At 33.3% G+C, this 21682-nt stretch overlaps 3 protein-coding genes, 1 long non-coding RNA gene and 1 pseudogene across 4 annotated transcripts; 1 reads left to right on the forward strand and 4 right to left on the reverse strand.

Moving 5' to 3' along the window:
* The first annotated feature begins 1225 nt into the window (after positions 1–1225).
* LOC111711697 (uncharacterized) lies at positions 1226–5605 on the forward strand. Its single transcript, XR_002767305.1, has 5 exons — positions 1226–1316; positions 1560–1653; positions 2963–3003; positions 3914–3999; positions 5519–5605. It is a non-coding gene; the product is annotated as an uncharacterized LOC111711697 (long non-coding RNA).
* Positions 5606–5618: 13 nt separating this feature from the next.
* Positions 5619–6667, reverse strand: LOC111711689 (myosin heavy chain, muscle-like). The gene has a single exon (XM_023486093.1). It carries the CDS (start codon positions 6644–6646, stop codon positions 6125–6127), a length of 522 nt encoding a protein of 173 aa, XP_023341861.1. The 5' UTR covers positions 6647–6667; the 3' UTR covers positions 5619–6124.
* Positions 6668–6797: 130 nt separating this feature from the next.
* Positions 6798–8828, reverse strand: LOC111711716 (myosin heavy chain, muscle-like). Its single transcript, XM_023486139.1, has 2 exons — positions 8440–8828; positions 6798–8239 (listed from the first exon to the last, which is right to left on the reverse strand). The coding sequence occupies exons 1-2, from the start codon at positions 8826–8828 to the stop codon at positions 6931–6933; spliced, it is 1698 nt and encodes a 565-aa protein (XP_023341907.1). The 3' UTR covers positions 6798–6930.
* A 1-nt stretch (position 8829) lies between these two features.
* LOC111711725 (myosin heavy chain, muscle-like) lies at positions 8830–9909 on the reverse strand. The gene has a single exon (XM_023486150.1). The coding sequence runs from the start codon at positions 9907–9909 to the stop codon at positions 8830–8832; it is 1080 nt and encodes a 359-aa protein (XP_023341918.1).
* On the reverse strand, positions 9641–12389 carry LOC111711682 (myosin heavy chain, muscle-like; annotated as a pseudogene).
* Between the last annotated feature and the right edge of the window lie 9293 nt (positions 12390–21682).

The following is a 21682-nucleotide window of genomic DNA, read 5'->3' on the forward strand; positions in this document are numbered from 1 at the left end:
GTCTAACAGAAGGTCTACGATATTGGATTTGCGAAGATACAGGGATTAGAAAATCTGAGTTTGTGGCAAAAACTCATTTCCATTGGACCATTATCGTTTACTTTGCTGCCAAAAAAAAATCTTTTAAAAAAAGGTCAAAAAATAATAGTTTTAAAGGGACTGTAAGCGGAAGTGTAATTTAAAGTGATACACCATTCAAAGATTCACCTTAAAATCGTTTTTTATCAAGTGTGAATAAGAAATCATTTTTTTTATTTCTAAAACAAATTATTTTCAATTGTGGTTTCTCTGCAAAAGTTTCTTGCTCATATCTACAGTGCAGGAAAACCACAAAGGAATTATCAGAATTTAGAATTTTTAATCCTACAAAAATAACTTTCACATTATTAAACTATAGATAAAAGTTTCAAGGGTAACATTGTGAATCAGGCAATGCCATCTTTGTCTAGAGGGTCACCTGAAATTACGCTTACAGTTCCTTTAAGAGAAAAAAAAATAAATAAAAAACTCTCTTCCACGCATTGATGGCAGCAAGAAATATTTAGTTTCTAAACATTTTGACGATTTTTGAATTTTTTATTTATCAGACATGTTTGCAATACAAAATCTTAATTTGGGGGATTTTCAGATGATTAATGCTCTTCAACCTATTTTTGTCAGGTATACAAAATCTATATAATAAAACAAGACATTTGTATATTTATATATATGTTGCCTAAAGCCCGCCAAACGGCTAGACTGGGCTAAAAAAATTGTGGACACTCATGGGTGTTACAGGCTAAAATCAAAAATATTTTTTTCTTTCAAATTTAAATATTTTTCTTTCAAATTTCAAATTTTTTTCTAAATTTTTTTTTCCATGGGCCACACCTGGCCCTCCAGCTAGTTTATCATAATATTAAAAAATCACAGATATTTTAACAATAATAAGTAAATAAAGAATGTTTATCACGCTATTAAAAAGTTCCAGGTCGTCTTTAAAATGTCATCTGTTATATTTGAAACTGTGAGAATAAGCTTTTTTTAAGAATATTAAGAAGATTTATTTTTTACTTATTATACGAAGAATTCATTGCAAAAAAAGTTATTATAGCTCTTTCTTTGTTGAATTTCGAAACAAATGTGTAATATTAATTAGAAATTCTAACCTAGTTTGTCAGCAAGATTATTCCTAAAGGAATCTTTTGGAGTTTTAAATATTGTTTCTCTTGTTGTTATGATGGCTGAATTTTTTATTTATCAGACATGTTTGCAATACAAAATCTTAATTTGGGGAATTTTCAGATGATTAATGCTCTTCAACCTATTTTTGTCAGGTATACAGAATTAATTATAATATTAAAAAATCGCAGATATTTTAACAATAATAAGTAAATAAAAAATGTTATCACAGTACTAAAAGTTCCAAGTCGTTTTTAAAATGTCATCCGTTGTATTTGAAGAATATTAAGAAAATTTATTTTGATACTTCTTGTACGAAAAATTCATTGAAAAAGTCATTATTGCACTTTTTTTACTAAAATTTCGAAACAAATGTGTAATTAGAAATTCTAACCTAGTTTGTCAGCAAGATTATTCCTAAAGGAATCTTTTGGAGTTTTAAATATTGTTTCTCTTGTTGTTATGATGGCTGGCGTAGTTCTCGTTATTAAGGTAATCTCATGCTATGGGAAGATGTCGCATATATTTGTTTACAAAAATAGTGTACTGTAGTTTTTGGAAAAATGTAAACAGCTCTCGGTCCAAAGTTCATGTTCAAAAACTGCAATATACTATTAACCCCCTTAACTAAGGTTTCGGTGGGTTTTAGCAGAAAGTGTTATGTTAACAAAAATATAGGGGTTAGTGTAGTGCATAGTGCATAAACTTGATTTTGTGTAAAGAGACTGTACACGGAATTTCAAGGAACCCTTCATACAAAGATGGCACTGCTCGATTTACAAAGCTACCCTTGAAAGCTGAATCTGTCCCTTTCGTATAGAATAATCTGTTTTTAACATTATAAACATTGATATTTAGTTCATATTTGATCAGAAAAAGCTTTGGAGGGTATCCTTGTGAATTGCATTAAAGGGAAAGACCGGCTATGTAAGGTAGTTAAATTGAGTATGCAGTGTTGTGGACAAATTCTTTAGGATTCATTTGAGACATATAAAACGTTTACACGATGTATAATTACTGAGTTTCAGTGCAAAGTCGGCGTTAAAGAATTTGGGTGGGTACGTTTTCAGAATCAGTTTTTTTTTAAATTATTAAATAACGACGACGAAAAATAAAGTAAAAATTATACAGTAAACTAATTAGATGTTCAGGAACACATTTCTCAACACAAAGAGATTGTTCAAAAAATCAATGTTAGAATCAATTATTTCATTTTCATCATTATATTGAATTTCTTATTTTCTATGAATTTGTTCGCAGATTTCTATAAAAATTTCAAATGTCGTCTTTTCAATAAAAATTCCAGAAAATCTGCAGAAAATATTTGTGAATAATCAGAGAATGTAGAAACTAATAATTGAATAAGATGACTTATTTTCGATGAAAAGATTAATTTTTATTTTCTCAACCGCTTCCTAAACAACTAATTAGTTTACTGTAGAATTTTGTTTACATTTTTTGTCGTCGTTATTTAATAATTTAAAAAAAACAATACTGAAAACGTTACGTATCCATCCAAAAGTACAGTTTTGAACGTCGACTTTGCGCTCAAACTCAGGATTTACAGATCTTTAAAAAGTTTTATATGTCTCAAATGAATCCTAAAAAATTTGTCCACAACACTGCATAGTGCATACTCAGTTTAACTACCTTACAAAGCCGGTCTGTCCCTTTAAGTGCACATGAAATTAAGCAATTACATGCCCTTTAAGTTTAAAAATCAAAAAAACAATCTTATCTATTACTTTTCATTATTACAAAATGATAGTAAATGGTTTTTAACAAAAACTAATTGTTTCAGCCACCCTTTCTATTTACATCGGAGGAAACCCCTGAAAATAGGTAAAAATAAAAGAGGGGGGGGCGTAAAACTTAAATTTTAACCAAAGCATAAAATAATAGCTTGGCAATCCTGCTTTGCCTGGAATATAAGATTTCCCTTTATAACTTCTAAAAAATCAAGCTAAAAACATCAAGTGGTTCTCCATTCAAAATGTGAGGCAAATCGGTAAAGGGGTTAAACAAACAGGAGATTAGAACTGGCTTTGGAACCCAGCTTTGCTTGGAAACAATATTTTCCCTATAAAAGTTAACCCAAGCAAGTTAGAATTTGTAACTATAAGCTAAGAACATTCCCGTTATTCTACCGAGTTCCTCAATCAAAATTTGAAGGGGTGAGTTATGATCGGACATCCAAATCATTCAAACAAGCAGAGATTACAACGTTATATGTTTGCCTGTTCTCTTTAACCCTTCTACCGATTTGCCTTAAATTTTGAATGGAGAACCACATATGAATTTAGTATATCTCAATTCTCTCTACTATACAAGCTCGTCATAATGTCTGCTCCTCTATTCCTTGTCTAAATGACGCACTTACGGCTTACATTCTCAACTTCCTGGCCAGAAACAGCTGATTCCATTCAGTTTTTTTTTCAATTTGCCAAGCGAAGAGGAGCTAACCTGAATTTGAAAAGTATTTTATGTGATTATTATTACGTGTTCATGATGGATTCTGGAAGATTGTTTCTGCTCAATCGCACCTTACCGTTTTAGTTTTGGCAAGTGCAGACTTTCTTCCAAAATCCACGATGAAACCGTGAGCTGCCGCCCAAGTATTTTTAGCTAACTGTTGTTACTGCAAGAGCGCGTAGATTGAGAGAATTCATATTTTTCGCGTAATGTCCTCTAAAACTCAAAAAATGTATATATAAATATATTTATTAATTAACACTTTTTTGTTTTTGACTAGAGTAGTATGTTCTGGATTGCAGTTGGAGCATCAATTCTCTCTAAAATGGTTTCAGCAAACCTTATTGTTATCCTGAGATACCTCAGGTACCTTTTCCAACCAATCAGAGGGGTGTAATTTTAAGGAACCCGATCTATCTATCTATCTGAGTAACAATGAGAAAAATATCGTCGTTTCTTCACTGTTTATACAGTATAAACTTCCAAGTCATTTTGTAGAGAAACAAGAATGGAAAATAATCAATTTTTAGAGAGAAAAGTAAGGATACCTCCTGCATTATTGATCAGCGATATATTCAGTGTATACCAATAGCAAAGAAGTAACAAGACTGTAAACATTTTCAGGAATCAAAGTATTGCAAGTTTGACTGCGAGTAGAGAAACTATCATAATCATTGGAGCATTCATCTTTATCATGGTTTCAGGAATAGATTTCAAAACACCTAACACTGGTTTGTAATAAAGTTTTTTTTAATTTTTATCATCGATATACCTGCAAACATTGAAAATTAAAATTAAACTTTTGTAAAATATTTTTTTAAGATTTTCAAAAATTTGAAAATATTATTTTTTTGAGTCAACATTTTTAAAATCCCATCCGTTAACCATCCATGGGTACCATGCCAGGAATCACAGAAGACAAACTATTGTTTTGCGCAATTATTTTACTAAAGGCAAATTTGAAGAAGAAAAAAACATATATCAGGATTCCATTCTAGAATCAAAACAAACTTTCGAAGTTTAGACTTCATTTGTGTAACTTTTTAGGAAATAGTGCAATTTATTGAAGCTAGCAAATATCATTTTTCATGTAAACAAAAATGTCTGCAAACCGTGTTGCCCGTGTACTTTAGTCTTTTATTTGTTTGACTATTAAAAGTACATATTAGCTACGTCTTCTACGCACGGGCAGCCGTAGTACATTTGAATATATATCCGAGGCTGGTCAACCTTTCCGGTCCTATTTTGTACTGTATCGCCCAACACTTGACAGAAAACGAATAATCCCGCTCTGAAACGAATAATCTACAGAAAATACCACCTCTAATATATTGTTAAACTAAACGCACAAAATTTTTATCTGAAATATAAGTGTTAAACTTAGCTATCAGTGCCCGTCGTTTTATAGAAACTAAGAAATCAGCCAAACTGTCGGCAGAAACAGCCTTTTGTTCTATCTGTTGTTTATCTGACGAAATTTCAAACATAGTATTTGTATTTTTGTCAAAACTATCGGCCATGTTTCAGATTGACGAACTAAAGAAAACAAACATACAAACACCCAATCATTACACTCTGCATTAGATATATAAGATACTTGCTTGAAAACACAGCGTTGAATAGGTTACTCAATACCCATAGTTACTTCAACCACTTGTATAACTTGGCTTAAATTGCTAATTTAGCTATTTTTTACTCACTCAAAACCAAACTAAAAATATTCCCATAATTCTCCCCAATCTAAATTTGAAGCAAATCGGTTTACGGGTTCCTGAGTTATGATCGGACATCCAAACAAATGAAAAAAAGAGATTACTACTTTATATGGAGTGATGACGATATTAATATTATTATTATTATTATGTATTTATAATTTATTTTCCAGATGTGAAACTGCAGATTTTAGGACTTGGAGTTGCAACATTAGTATCTTCCAATATGAATCTTGTAGCTCTTAAACTGGAAGAGGCAAACAAGGTTAGAACAGAGATGTGTAATGAGATAAAGCATTTTATTATTATATGAGTTGTGTATGCTTTCAGGAAAGAAAAAATCGAAATTAATATAGTTTAAAAGCTCGGTCTGTATTAGTGTATCTCAAATTAAACAATATAACTTTGTATCAATTCAAACATGATTATACCTATTAATATCTACCTTAAAATCTATCCATAATCAAACTATGACTTTCTAATATATCTATTATCTATGTCTATCTAACTTAATTATTCTCAATCTATCTATTTTGTACACATCTATCATATATTATTAATTTAGGATCTAACTTTCTGTTTTCTTATTCCTATCAATTATCCATCTGGAATTAAATATAATTTAAGTTTACAGAATGAAATATTCTCATATAATCTCTGAAAAAAATAAATACATACATTTGCAAATATTTATTTAAGAATGATAATCTTGATATTACTTGATTTGAATAAAAAATAACTATACATTGGTCCAAGAGATGCAGACCTGGCACGAGCCTTCATCCTTGTTCATTTTGGTCTGCTGCAGCTTCAGCTTCTCCAAGGACACCAGCCACCTTCCTAAACTTAGCAAGGTTCAGAGCAGCAATCTCTTCGGCTTCTTCTATCTGCTTCTTGTATGACTTAACCTTGCTCTGGAGTTGATCGATCAAAGCTTGCATGCGCTCATGGTTCTTTTTGTCCTCATCAGCACTAAAAGTAAGTTCTTTCACCTTACGATCAGTTTTCCTGAGATTTTTGTTAGCATCTCCAAGTCTCCTATTTTCAGCATCAAGCTCAGATTCAAGCTCACTAATTCTTGTCTCCATTTTGATCATGGCTTTCTTTCCTCCCTTAAGAGCATTAACTTGAGCCTCATCAGCACGAGCCTGGGCATCCTTGCACTGGGCCTCCAGAAGCTTACGGTCTTTTTCAAGGCACATGGCAAATTCTTGTTCAGAACGAAGTTCATCAGCAAGTCTTGCAGCATCAATCATAGCTCTAGCAGCCTTCTCTTCAGATAGTTTAGCTTCATTTGCCATTTCATCCAGATCAAGCTAAAACAATTTTTTTAAGACTTTAGTCAACTAAGAAATTATAAGTTAATAAATACTTACAGCTACAGTTTGGAACTCATTTTCATGCTTCCTCTTAGCAGCCGATATGGCCTGGTTTTGATTGGACAAGTCAGCTAGAGTCTCATTTGAATTTGCCAGTTCTTGCTCCAGGCTCCTCCTTCCTCTATCAGCCTGTTACAGCATTGTTCTTGCTTCTTCAAGTCCATTTTGCATAGCCCTGCCTTTCGTTCAGCATTGACCTTGTTATCTTAAGCAATAGCTTTCATGTGTGATTCCTCATCAACCTTGCACTGAGCATCCCGAACCTGATTTTGGTACTTTTTGATGGTTGATTGTGTTTCCATAGCTCCAGCATTGGCATGCTCCAAAGCAAGCTCAAAATCTGTAACATCTGATTCTAGCTTCTTCTTCATCCTCAAAGCCTCAGCTTTTCCATTCGTTTCAGTTTCAAGGGCTGATTGCATAGATTCAAGAGCCTTTGACTGGTTTTTCTTGATAGCCATAAATTCTTCATCCTTTTCAGAAAGACGATGCTCAATCTCTTGTCTAACTTGAGTCATTTCCAGCTGAGCATGAAGAACCTTGTTTTCTTTCTGCTCAAGGGTGGCTTCCGCTTCTTCTAGAGCAGCCTGGAGCTCAAGTTTCTCAGCCTCAAGAAGCTTGCGAATTTTGTCAATCTCATGGATAGATCTTCCTCCTTCGCTGATTTGGTCCATGATATCTTTGATCTCATTAGAAAGGGTCTTGTTTTCTCTTCTTACTTCATCAAGCTGAAGCATACTTTCTTCAAAGGCAGATTTAACCTTGAAGAGGTCTGATGAAGCATTGCGACTTTCCTTTTGGCTGCAATCAAGATCACAAGATAGAGAATCAACCTTATGTTTCCACTCTCTGATAACTTTGTCAAATTGTTTAGCCTTTCTCTCCATTGCAGCATTTAAGACCTGGGCTTGATCAAGGCCAGACGTTATTTCATCAAGTTCTGCTTGCATCTTAGATCTAGATCTGTCTACTTGAGAGAGCTTAGCATTAAGATGTTTGATGGTTCCCTCGCCCTCAGTAAGTCTGGCAACCAACCTCATTTTGGTCATCTCAAGCTCCTCAGCCTTTGCAACTGCTTCACTTTTATACTTGGTTCTCCAAAGGTTAGCATCACCTTCAGCTTTAGCAACTTGACAGAGTACATTGTCTCTAGAAGAAGATTCCTCATCAAGAGCCTCCTTGGCTCCATCAACCTCATGTTCAAGATTGCGAAATTTCCCCAGAAGAAGAGATCTTTCACGAGCCTCATTATCAGTCAGAGATTTGACTTCTTCAAGTTGAGCAGCAATGGAACTCTTTACCTTCAAAAGCATGCTAAAGTTGTTGTCAAGATCACCTACTGCATGGAGAAGATCAGCATTCTCAACAGCTATCTTCCTCTTGCTAGCCTCAAAGTCTCCAAGAGTAAGGTTGGCTTCACCAACCCTTTTATTGATATCATTCAGGGAAGTAAGGAGATTCCTGTTTGATTTGTCAGATGATGCTTGAGCACAGGCAATTTCATCAGTGGCAGCTCTTCAATCTGCAATTTCAGCAATAATGTGAGATTTATCTTTCTCAATCTTGGCTTTCAATTCATCTTCTGAAGTTGATCAATTTGCTCAGACATCTCTTGAATGGCGTCCTGGTGTTTCCTCCTAAGGTTCCTAAATAAAAGTCATGGTATTAATTGGATTTTTATGCATTAATAAAATTAAAAGAGTCTGCTTACATACCCAAGAATAGATTCTTGCTGAATATTTGTTTCTTCAATAGCTCTGCGGAGTTTTCCAACTTCAGCTTCCCTCTTCTTGTTCAATTCAACCTGGGCATGAGTAGCCCCTCCAGCTTCATTTAATCTCTCTCCTAACTGTTCAATTTCTCTTGCAAGATCAGATCTCTGTCTTTTTGCCTTAGCCTGAGCCTGTCGCTCAGCTTCAAGTTCTTCTTCCAACTCTTCCACATGACCTTGGTATTCCTTGATGCTCTTTTGCATTTTTGCAAAAAGGGACTGTTCATCATCTAGCTTAGCAGAGAGACCTCCCATATCCTTTTCTTTCTTTGCAATGGTATTTTCAATCTCTTTTCTGGATCTTTCCAAATCTGCAACTGTATCTTGAGTCATCTTAAGTTCTCCTTCTACCCTTTTCAAGATTTCCCCTTGAGCGCTTTTCTTTGTCAAGTGCCCCTTCCAGTTCATCCAAAGTTGATTCAAGCTTGGACTTGATTGAGTTGAGGTGATTGACCTTTTCTTCAGCAGAAATAAGATCATCACCAGATTTTGCCTGAGTCTCTGCAATATGCTTTTTCTCCTTGTTAAGTTTGTTAATCACCTCATCCTGCTCTGAAATTTCATCATTGAGAGATTTGATAGTATGATCTCTGTCAGTTTTTTCTTGTTCCACCATGGTAATAGCAATATCCTTCTTGACAACATTAATGGAACCAGAATGCTTTTTAACCTCAGCAGTAAGTTCTATCCTTGAAGCTTCTTCATAAGAAAGACAAGCTTGCTGTGTTGATAATTCAACTTCAGTTTCTGCCTTGAAGGCAGTAGCTTTTGATTGCCTGTCTGTATAAACACTAAGGTTTCCTTGTTCAGATTCAAGTGTTTTTGTTAAAGCTTTGATGTCTACTTGCATGTTATCAAGCTCACTTTCTAGAGATGCAGTGGTGTCAAGTGCAGACTTGTATTTACCATAAGTGGCATTTGCTTTTTCCTCCAGTTGGCGAAGTTCTTCTTCAAGGTTTGGCATTCCAAGGAGAGGGCGTGACTTTTGAATAATAATAAACCATCCCCAATCTCGCATTGACATATACTTTTTAAAATTTCTTTGGCAAACCTTGATAAGTTCTCTTTGGTCTCTGGGCTTACAAAATCCAACCCTTTTGATACGCTGGTATGATTGTCCTTGCATATATCTAATGAGTTTGCCAACAATGTCATCTCTTGCTTCCTCAAGTTTAGCAAGAGCTCCAGCTCTGAAGAAGACAAGAGTGTGTCCAAGATGATATCTTTCTTTGTCAAACTCAATTTTGTCCATCAAAGCATATACTGCAACTTTGTCATCTTTAGAGCTAGCAATCTCAGCTGCTCCAAGAATAGCAAATCGCATTTTGTAGTCAGCATAATACATTCTATTGGGGAATCCTCGCATGCAAATCCTGATACCCTCTAATACACCATTACAGGTGAGCTGGTGCATAATTAGAGGAGGCTCAACGTCTCCAGGCTTCTTGTGAGTGTTGGGTACAAGGCAACGCACAAAGTGAGGCTCACAAGCATAAATGGGTTTGCATCCACTCTCCTAGTGAAACCAAATACACAGAGGAAACAGTCTTTCCACCTCACTTCTTCTTCTTTTTTTCCATCATCCTTTGATGTTACAAGAGGTTATCCAGGATGATCTCTACACAAGTGGACAAGGAGTTCAACAGTGGAAGTTGATTTGAATACCACTACAAATGAGTCATTAACAGGGTCTTTGTTTTTTTTCAGCCAGTTAGTAACATTGTAAGATACAACGCCAGCATAGTGAGAAATAGCAAAGTGAGCATTCTTATCTGTCTTGGACTGGGGCTTCAAGAAGACTGGCAGTTTTCCCAGAGAAGCCTTAAGTTTCTCTTCAAAAGACTTGTCAGTTGCCTTAGGGAAGAGAGATTCCTCCTCAAGAATAGCCCAGATTCCCATGGGTTTTTCAAACATAATGATAGCAGCAGCCAAATCCATACCAAAATCTACCATAACCAAGTCAATTCCTTACTTTACATATTCTTCTTGCTCAACAACAAACATGTGATGATTGAAGAACTGTTGAAGCTTTTCATTGACAAAGTTGATGGAAATTTGTTCAAAGCCATTGTACTCAAAGATCTCAAATCCAGCAATAACAAGTACAACACAGAAGTTGTTTTTCTTCAAAGTAGGATCAATTAGAGTGTCATTACACTTTTCAATCAGCCATTTAAAGACTCTATCAAAAATTGCACAAGCAATACCTCCAACAGAATTGCCAGCTTGCTCACAAGTCTGGCCCTTGGTTACCCATTCGGTTCCAACCTTTATTCTTGGTTTGCAGAAAGCCTTGATCATGGCATTACTGTCAACTCGACAAAGAGCTGCAGCCTTTCCTGGGAAGGTCTCAGATCCAACAAGCTCACACTCAGCTTGGTCATCTCTTCCCTTGGTCTTGAATTCAACACCACCAAAAGTCATGACAGCAGCAGTGAGCATGTAACAATCAACTTCTCCTGTTCACCAAATCCTAGAACAGTAAAGGCATCCTCAGTGTATTCCAGCTCTTCATTGTCATCAATGGATTCAACTTTGGTTTTACCCTGGGACACATAAGTGTAATCATAAATATCAGTACTAAGTCTGCATTTCTCTCTCAGGCCTCCTCCAATGCCATCACCAAAAGGCTGGAGCAGTTGGTAGAAGATATGATAAGATCTTTCAACGGATTGCTGTTCAGTGATATGGGACTTTTTCAGAAGATAAGACACTATATCACAACCAGCTAGTTTTCCTGAATTAGTAAAATGAATTCTAATGAATTTACCAAAACGAGAGGAGTTGTCATTCCTAGAGGTTTTGGCATTTCCATAGGATTCAAGAATAGGGTTGGTAGCTACACTCTGATCCTCTAAAGAGACCTTCTTCTCAACTTTCTTTCCTGATGAAGTTGCTACTATTGCCAGATAAGTAATTACCTTCTTGGTATTTTCAGTTTTTCCTGCACCAGACTCTCCAGTAATCAGCATAGCTTGATCCTTAGAGTTTTGCAACATGCCACGGTAGGCAGTTTTGGCTACAGCCCACAAATGAGGAGGAGCTTCATTGCGTCTTTTACCCAAGTAGATCTTGGAGCAACGATGAGTGTAAAGAGGGTAACACTTGTAAGGGTTTACAACTACAACAAAAGGACCAGAGTAGGTATGGATCAACTTAACCTGGTAACGGGTCTTCAAGTTGCAGAAGACAGATGCGTCATTAAGGAAAGTAAGGTTAACCATGTCCTCACATTTTTCAAACTTGGGAGGGTTAACTTTTCCAACCTCAGAAGCCTTGTGGGTAATTTTTTCATGACCCACAGAAACAACACACTTGCTTGCTGGATCATCCTCAATATCTCCAGACTCAAAGGATTCCCTCGAGATATCCATGAGTTTTGGGATCAGGGATCCAGACAGACTTCTTGTTGTCATAAGGTTTAGCCTGGTCAGATCTTTTGACTTCAATGGAAGGTACCAAGAATTCAGTTGGATCAGGAACAACCTGTCCTTTAGCAAGCTTGATATGTCCAGGCATTGTGGCAGTTTTTATATTAACATTTTTATATTAGAGAAGAAAAAAATATTTTACCCAGTAACCAGCAATATTGGTTGGAAAAAAACAACAATTAGCGTCATTTTACAGATAAGATTTCTCTTTTTAATTCAAACAGTGAAAATGTTGTCCAAGCTGAAACAAGTTGTTGCTTCCTATCAAAATATCTTTACAGCAATGTTGATTAGAAAAGTAAAATTAATGATCAATTAATTTTTACATCAAACAAATAATGCAAATGTATCATATCTACAATATACATACATGTACGAATATATATAACACATAACTACGTAGAGAGTTATAAACTCTACAAGGAAGCAGATAAGATATGCTTTAATAGCTGGAAGGTTTAATTTATTAAAATATAAATACACTATTTACAGCCAAGAAAGAAGAATAAGATTAACAATGTGTTTTTGCTATAAAATGTATGTCTTACATTCTTTGAAACAAAGTTCCTCAGTAACAAAGATTAAGATGAGTACTTTGGGTATGTGCAAAACTTTTTAAAAGTTCAATTTTAAGATGATTAAAAATTGTTCAATTCCACTTTTCTGAAAAAAAGGTTTAGCATCTTCTCTCTTTACGGATATGTTTCCTGCCACTAGTTCCCCTTACCTGCAGCTGTAAAACTGTAGTGCAGAACTGGTGAAGTTTCAGAATTTTCATTCTTTTTTATACTTTTTACAGGATCCCAACTTTTGCCTTTCTATCTGTACCATGGCAAATTTTGCGCCCTTTACTAGTCAGTGGATATTACTGGGCAGGTTGACGCTGGTCAGACTGGATGTGTAGGGGGGGGCGTATTTAATCGAAATCCACGTGGAGATTTTATATCAAGAGCATACTGTGCTTTCTCAGTATTGGATTAGTTTTATTAGCTTAGTATTTATAAGAAAAAAGTTAGTATCTTGATCATTTTTTAGATGTGAAAAATGTTGAACCCTGATTTGTTGATATGGAAAATCAAATAAATTAGCAAAAAAAACTTGGATGATAAAACTATTCAAAGGGAAGAGGGTTTTTTAATGACTTCATTATTTTCATTATTATTATTTAATCATAGGGTTTCCAGTCTTTTTTGTTGAATTATAAGACAATGAATTTATGAACTTTTTAAGTAAAACTAATAACTCTATAAATTCGAAAAAATGGATCAATAATAAATATGCTCTTGGCAAATTTTCACTTGTTTTCTGAAATCCATGCGTACCTCTTCGTTTAAATTAAATGATACCTGGATCATACCAAAATTCATATGGTTCAATAGCTTAATTGTAAAGAATATTATTGAATTAATCCAATTTGCCTGTTGTCTTAAATTTGTATAATGGAGTTCTCTGGAAATGTTGTTGAAAATTATAATTTGACAGAAAGGAAGTGGTTTTAATCCAATATTGAAGTATCACTGGAAACTAGACATTTTTGGTACAACTTCCGTACCTCGTAGCTCTAATAGCAAAATTATCCTGTTGTAAATTAGAAATCCATAACATATTTTTTCTTCTCAATAGCTCAAAAATAGATGGAGTTATGATATGATTTCAATCTGCAATTTACTTTAGTCTAAGGAGGGATCGGTAATGTAGCATAGTTGAGGTGAAAGTGCAGTTTTGTAAAGAAAAACTTTAGGATTCCTTTGATGCCAATGACATATTTTTTCGGTGTACAATTCTTAAATAAGAGCTTAAAGACGTTTGTAATATTTCACCCGTTGTTTCAGCCAGCAGAAGAAACGTATTTTTTAATTCCTAATTAACATGGACAAAACATGGTATAAAATTCCGAAAAGGTTCTGTTTACTACAAGATAAAATAAATATTTATTAACAAACTCATGATTCACATTTGATTGCTTTGCGTACTACACTGCCATACGCTTCAGTAATTTGCAGTACACTACAGTACACCGCAGTGCACTGCAGTACACCGCAGTGCACTGTAGAGCACAGCAGTACACTGCAGTACACCGCAGTACACCGCAGTACACTGCAGTACAATGCAGTACACCGCAGTACACTGCAGTACACCGCAGTACACTGCAGTACACCACGTTCATGGCTATCTACAGATATATCTACAATCAAGGTTATAATGCAAGGAAAGTTAATTGCAGTTGCGTATACTCTGAATATATATTGAAACCAGTTCTCTCTGGGCGGAATTTGTATACAAGAATAAATGCATCAGTGTTCGTTTAGTATCCGAGGAGCTTAAAAGCATTAAATTTTGATAATTTTGATAATTCACATAAAAGTTTTCTGTGACCAGAATATTTCATTGATTTTTTGTGTGAAAGATGGATCCCATGTGAGGCTTCGACATCCGGCTTGTGTTTAAATTACCGCCCAGAGACAGTACACTGCAGTACAAAAGATGTGTACACCTCTGAAATAACTTTCCTTGCATTGTAACCTTGTCTACAATAATTTCTTGATGACGAATATTACGCAGTATACTGTGTGTTGCAAAGAATGTTTGAATAAATTCTTTTCAAATTCCTTTTCAACATCAATGCCTCCTGTATTCTTTTACATAAATAAGGATATCGCAACGTGCAAATTCAAGATACATTCTGGGTTTTTTCAGAAGTCTAGAAATTGTAGGATTTTTAAAGATCTAGTCTATGTATAATATATAAAAACCCCAAAAGTTTTTTTTAGAGATAACGGGGTTTTCAAGATCTTTTGGTTTTGGTTTGAGTTCAAAGGGGGGTGTTACCCCTATCCCCTCCCCTTGTATACACCCTTGTTTATTATGATTTATAAGTAATATTACTTTGTAACAGATTTAATCTATGATTGCATCGCATTGCAATCTCCTATAAATACAAGGATGTGTTATATCTATACAATGAAAACAACTTTTCTATTAAAGTTTTGATATCTAACAAGCTTTTTCCTTTGTTTCAATGTTTAGTACAGTGAAACGAATATATCGGAAGAATTTATAAAATGTCGTCTTGATAATTTTTTAATGAGTTTTATACTATTTTACGTAAATTTCAGTATTTTTGAAAATAAATAAATAGTCATGAATATGCGGGAACAGTTTTAAAGAGTTATTAAGGGTTTCACTGTAGTATCCTTGCTGTTGTTTGAAAGCTTGGCTTGGCGTTCAAATTGAAATAAAAAAGTCGTATTGATTCCATTGAAATATAATACGACTGTAAATTTAATGATTAAAGGGAGTGACCGGCTATGTAAGGTAGTTGAACTGAGTATACAGTGTTGTGGAAATCTTATTTCGGATTCATTTGAGACATATTAAACTTTTTAAAGATCTGTAAATCCTGAGTTTGAGCGCAAATTCGATGTTCAAAACTCCTACTTTGGGGGTGCAGTGGATACGTTTTCAGAATTAGTTTTTTTAAATTATTAAATAACGACGACATAAAATGTAAAACAATGTAAAAAATATTCTACAATAAACTATAACAGACGTCATGTATAGGAACATGCTGAGAAAATAAAAATTAATCTTATCATCGAAAATAAGAAATCTTCTTCAATTATCATTTTCTATTTTATCATTATTCTGGTTTCTCATTATTCACAAAGATTTTCTGCAGATGTTCTAGAATTATTATTGAAAAGACGACATTTAAAGAATTTAAAGAAATCTGCGAATAAATTCAAAGAAGATAAGAAATTCAATATAATAATGAAAACGAAATAATCGATTTTAGCATTGATTTATTGACAAATTTCTTTTGAGAAATATGTTCCTAACCATCTAATTAGATTACTGTATAATTTTTACTTTATTTTTCGTTGTCGTCATTTGATAATTAAAAAAAAACTAATTCTGAAAACGTATCCAAAGTAGGAGTTTTGAACGTCAAACTCAGGATTTAAAGATCTTTAAAAAGTTTGATATGTCTCAAATGAATCCGAAAGAAGTTTTCCACAATACTGCATAGTGCATATTTAGTTCCACTACCTTACATAGCCGGTCACTCCCTTTAAGAATATTCTGAATAGGTTTCATTTGTTGAGAGGTGTGTTGCCATTCTTTCTGCAGTTTCTTTAGGATAGTTTTTCATATAATATATTTTTTTTAACGATTCTTCCATTTTAAGAGGAATATGCCCGGTTAGCAATGGTATCCTTTGAATCTGAATCTGATCAATGATGTGGAAGATTAAAGTTGGACAAGTTTTTCATTCTGACAATATTACCCATTCTTTTCGAAGCAGAAATGTGAAATTTTGTAGAAACCAAAATTGAAAAAAAAAATCTAAGTGTAGAATATAAATATCTAAGTATAACGATGAGAACAACATAAACTCTATTAATGGGGAGTCGTTTGAAATTACTTCAACAGTCACTTCAGAATGATTTTTTTTACAGTTCGACATTCTAGCGTTTTCTTACTTCCAGGATGAACTGTATACTTGCCTCAATTTCTAATTTTCTAATCCCTATATTTCTGCAACTTGGTAACGAGGGTTTGCAGCGAACGACAGAAACATGCGAAAATTTTCGTTCGCATTTCGCAAACTTTTTCTCGAAAAGGAATGAAGCGAATAATGCGAAAATTTTTGCAAAAACCATAGATTTTTTATAATTCCGAATTTTTTCGCGAAAATTTCGCATTTTTTCGCGAAACAGATTAAGGCGAAATTTCGCGTAAAATTTTGTTTTCGCGAAACGATTTTTTTTTCGCTGCAAACCCTATCGGTAACAGAGACATTTGATAATTGTGAATTATGTAAGATACAAGTTTACCCAAAAAGGATGAGACTGTAAAGACGACTTGAAACTTTTAAAGATTCTGCATTAAATGTAGTCTTTAAATTCCTTATAATAATTGGGGTAAAGAAAAACGAAGTCTTTAGTTTCAGAGAATCAAAAACAGTAAAATTCAGTCGTCTCTGAAGTCTCATTCTTTGTGGTTAACCCTGCACAAAAGATAAAGTTAAAAATATCAGGTTCCCAAGATATAGGAATTAGAAAATAGTTTGAGACATGTGTTCAGTTCAGTGATTACAGTTGATAAATGATAAACTGTACGGGAGTACAGATATCTACATATTTGGTGAGATTCCTGGACATTTAACGCTCATAGGAATAGGTCTTGTCATGCTGGCTCTTTGTTTAATAGGTATTTTTTTATTTCAATATACACAGGGTGTCCCACGGAACATGACAGTTGAGATAACGCTTGCAGGTCTTCTTTGATCTTTCATGCCCGCAATTATTCATACTTCAAATAATGTTTAACAGTAAATGAAATCACTCTAGTCCTGGCATTTTTAAAATGTGGTCTGCCTATTTTGTGCTTTAAATATTACCAGAGCAATTAAGAACTTCTAAGCCATAGATTATCAACAATACAGATAGAACACTAGATGCCGTATTTTCAAGATTAAGGGATTTTTCGTTAACAATAACCCTGAAGCAGAAACACAAAGGAGTTACTCGCATGCCGCGTTGAATTACAAGACAGAGAGAGAGTCTGTTCCAACACTTTTGGGCTTCTGCCTCAGGGTTATTTTGAATGAAAAATCCCTAAATCTAAAAAGACGACATCTAGTGTTCTATCTGTATTGGTATTAATCTATGTTTTATTCAATCTTCCATTATTTTGAAAGCACTCGGCAGACTACATTTTTTAAATGCCAAGTCTGAACGCCGCAAATTATTTTTAAATATCAAAGAAAAGACGATTTTCAATTCGTCTCTTAGCTGTCATGTTTCATGGGAAACCTAATTAATAAGATAACTGATAACTGCTATACAATTGAATCAATGAATCAATTTTGATATTATTAGTTTAAACTTAAACTTAAAATAATTGGGGGCACTTACTTTTTCCAAGTTAAGAAATTAACATTTTTCCCTAATAGTGACTGTACGCATAACTTCAAGTGACCCGCCATGCAAAGATGGCAGTGTCCGATTCACAACAGTACCCTTAAAACCGTTGTCTGATCAAGGATAAATTAGATATCAATGTTTTTGTTTTTGAATTGTTAATTTTCATTTGCGGTTTCTCTGCGACAGTGACATGCTCATTTCTTATTTATAAGAGACAATGGAGAATCTCACAGAAATAAACATTTTTTCCAAATTTTTATCCGATCAAGGTTTCAAGAGTACCGTTGTAAATCGGCTATTGCCATCTTTGAATGGAAAGTCAATCGAAACTACGTTTTTGTTTAACTTGGAGAATTTACATAATTAATTCTCGCACATTTACAGCATGTAAATATTTCAAAATTTGATCAATCCATTAGTAGTTTGAGAAAACAAGGGTTATCCAATTATATGATGTTCTTTTATTTTGGGTCACTATTTTTGTTTTAATGTATATAAAAATGCAACCTTGTGTTATTATTTGAAACAATAGGGTTTTTGTTCTTTGATTTATGACTATTCATTCCAGAGTCATGAATTTAGAAAGCATCCTATTGTAATTTTTCGTATTTGCCATTTTATACTTTTTTGATCTCTCTTTTGCTATTGTTTGCGGAATTTTAATGAGAGACTAAAATATGACTGAAACATTTTGTTTATTATTCCGACGTAGTTATTTTTACGTGATATATTTTTTCATATCCAACCACCTTGTGGGAGAAGGACACAGGATGATTGCATTAATAATTTTTTTTTATTTCTAAAATTAAGGGAATTAAGTCTCTGTTACAAACGCAAATGTATTAAAAACCTGATGATGGGGTAAACCTTTGATATTTTAAACTTATTCGATCCATCAGAATTTATAGTTTGAAAAATCTAAGGTCTACGACCTTGAGGTGCAAAGTTACGGGGATTAAAAAATCAGAGTTTGTGGCGAAGACTAAACTCCTAATTGTTTAGGTTTCAAGAAGGTTCTTGAGGGAAAAAGAAATTTTCAAAAACAAAAATGAAATTTTCAAAAACAAAAATGAAATTTTCAAAAACGAAAATGAAATTTTTACTTTAAAAAAAGTATTATAGTGAATTAGTTCGGTAAATTCAAAGCCCAGAGTGTTAAGACACTTTCTCTGAAACTTGTTGTAACTTTCAGACCAGGATCAATGAATGTCATCATGTATGTGATGTTTGGGCAAGTTTGTACAAAAGAGAATTAAGTTTATTACCCTGCAGCAAGTTAACAAAAAATAACAATTTCTAATTACAAACATTAACGTTGACAAATATAACTAAAACATTTTAATCACAAACAAGCTCTTTTATAACTATTGGGTTTATTATGCCAAAGTAGGGATGGGCATTTTTCACTTTTTTTAAAATAAAGTTAACCGTTGCGTCAACGCTAAAAACGAAACGATCGGTTTAGAAAATTAAAAATGATGAATTATTTTTTAAATTTAAGAAACAAAACGATTGTTTTGAGGTCAAAACAAAAAATTGTCGTTTTCAAAATAGAAAGGAAACATTGTAGGCAATAGTTTTTTCTTTAAAATTTTTATCTTGTCGTTTTGTTTTTCGTTTTTAAAAGTTGTATTCTAACATTTAGTTTAGTTTTTTATTCGTTTTTTTCTGAAGACGAAAATTCGTTCGTACGTTAGTCAAAATCAACACGAGAAACTTTCATTTTTCCGATTGTTTTTAAAAACGATATTTATTCGAACGTTTTAAAATGATGCCCAACTCTATGCCAAAACATTATATTACAAAATAATCACTTCATATTTACATAAGATTACAGTCAAACTCTTTATATTGTTATAACAATATTAAAACATTATAATATCCATAAATATGTTATTAATTGCTTTAACAATAATCATTAAATACAAGCAACCCGTTTGTAACATTATAAAAAATTCTATGATCAACAACTTAAGCTCTTTATACTAAATTACATTAACTTTATGACATTAAATAAACATATTTATGTTACAGTGAGACCCATTAAACTAAAGCAGGAAGATAACGCTTAAGCTTTCTGTTACGTTTATATTCAATGTATGTTTTTTATATTTGATGTTGTTTTAAAGATAATTTTTTTTACCAGGAGCTTAAAAACCAACTTCTTTAGTGAAAGGGGTCTGCGTGCCCTGCTCAATTACTGTGTTTCATGTGCTTTATCTTAAATCATAAATTGCGTCGTCTTCATATTCAACAGTTTGATGGGCCTCACTGTAGGTTAGTTTGAAACATTATAATTACTAATAAGCTAAAAACAAAACAAAAACAATTGCAAAAAAATCATAACATTTACGAAAAGCTCGTCTTCGGATTAAAAACCCGGCACACAAAATATTTAAATTACAAATCATTAAAATTGTTGTATCGGTATAAAGGCTTTGATGCAGAGCTTTCAAAGGGCTTGAATGAAAAGTTTTCAGAGCTTTAGAAATCCCCCCTTCCTCGTCTGGCAAGTATTAATTAATTGAGATCGTAAAAATATTTAAATAGAACCATTTATTTTGAATCTATCTGTAGTTTGTTAAAATTATATTTTTATTTTTTATATACACATTTTTCTTCAAAAGGTTTTGCTCTGATTATGAAGGGGTGGGGGGAGCTTTAATATTTACAATATTAAGAGATTGAATCGGAGATTGATTTTTTTACTTTAAAGTTATAAATTCTGTTTTTATAAATGCTTTCAATTTAACGGAAGTTGATATAGTCATGTGTGTTATGCTTCAAAATCTTCATGTATGTCGAAACATTTATAAATAATAAATACTAACCCAAAAAAGTATTTTGTTAACTAATTTTTTCAAAAATGCGAAAGAAACATTTATTAACTCCGTCAGAACTTTTTCTGTTTTATAATATCCTGTGGTGGTCATATCCGGCAGGTATAACTTTAATTAATGGATTAAGCATTGATCATTAATTTTTTAAGTGTCCCCATTGGATATTGAGATCAAACGTTCAAGATTAACGACCCTCCACACAAAAACTTTGGATAAAGTTATAATTTGATATTTTTTAAATCAGGAATATTCAAATAACTTTATATTTAAACCTTGACTACTGACTATAAGCTATCTTAGTATTCAATAGATAAAGAGTCTGTTCACTATTTTTCAATTCGTTTTCTGATTCAAAATTAGGACTTGATCGCGCAACTAGATCCTGATACCGTTTAGCGGCTGAGGGGAAGTTAGTATAAGTTGCAATCTATTGTACATGCTCATATTGAGGTTAAGATGGTACCGTGTATGTGAATCTAAAATGTCACCCTTCAAGATAATGGCCACTTAAAACTACTTACAAAATCTCTTTTAATAACTTCTGCAATGTTTTTTTATAGGAATTGAATCCCAGAAAAACCCCAGAAGTTGAAACACAACAAATTCAGGGGATATTCGTTCCAAAATTAACACTTGGCCCATTTCTAACCCTGAGCGTTAGAAATGGACACAAATTGAAAGATTGGGTTTTTAGGATTCCAGCCTATATCGAAAGTGAAAGTCGATAATAAAAACTATAACCAACATTCAATTAAGCATGACAAGGACACCAATTCCCTTTCTAAAAATATTTCCTGAAATCAAAATTATAAAAATTCTATATTAAACCCCTTAATCGTTTTCTAGACAATGTCCGGTTTTCCATTTTCAAACATATCCTGAATTTAAATCATTGTCGCGATTTCGAGACAAATAAAGCTTTCCCGAATTTGAGTATTATCCGCAATTCAGTACAAAACTCACTTTCACATCTTACAAAATAAATC

Source organism: Eurytemora carolleeae, unplaced genomic scaffold, assembly GCF_000591075.1.
Source record: "Eurytemora carolleeae unplaced genomic scaffold, Eaff_2.0 scaffold15, whole genome shotgun sequence".
Lineage (NCBI taxonomy): Eukaryota > Metazoa > Arthropoda > Copepoda > Calanoida > Temoridae > Eurytemora > Eurytemora carolleeae.

What these genes read in the sequence shown, in the direction of transcription:
- LOC111711689 (XM_023486093.1), bottom strand. Translation starts at nt 6,646, where the DNA reads ATGGCAAATGAAGCTAAACTATCTGAAGAGAAGGCTGCTAGAGCTATG.
- LOC111711716 (XM_023486139.1), bottom strand. Translation starts at nt 8,828, where the DNA reads ATGACTCAAGATACAGTTGCAGATTTGGAAAGATCCAGAAAAGAGATT. An exon ending in CAGCAAGAATCTATTCTTGG is followed by an intron (nt 8,240 to 8,439) that starts GTATGTAAGCAG and finishes TGCAGATTGAAG; the next exon opens with AGCTGCCACTGATGAAATTG.
- LOC111711725 (XM_023486150.1), bottom strand. Translation starts at nt 9,909, where the DNA reads ATGCACCAGCTCACCTGTAATGGTGTATTAGAGGGTATCAGGATTTGC.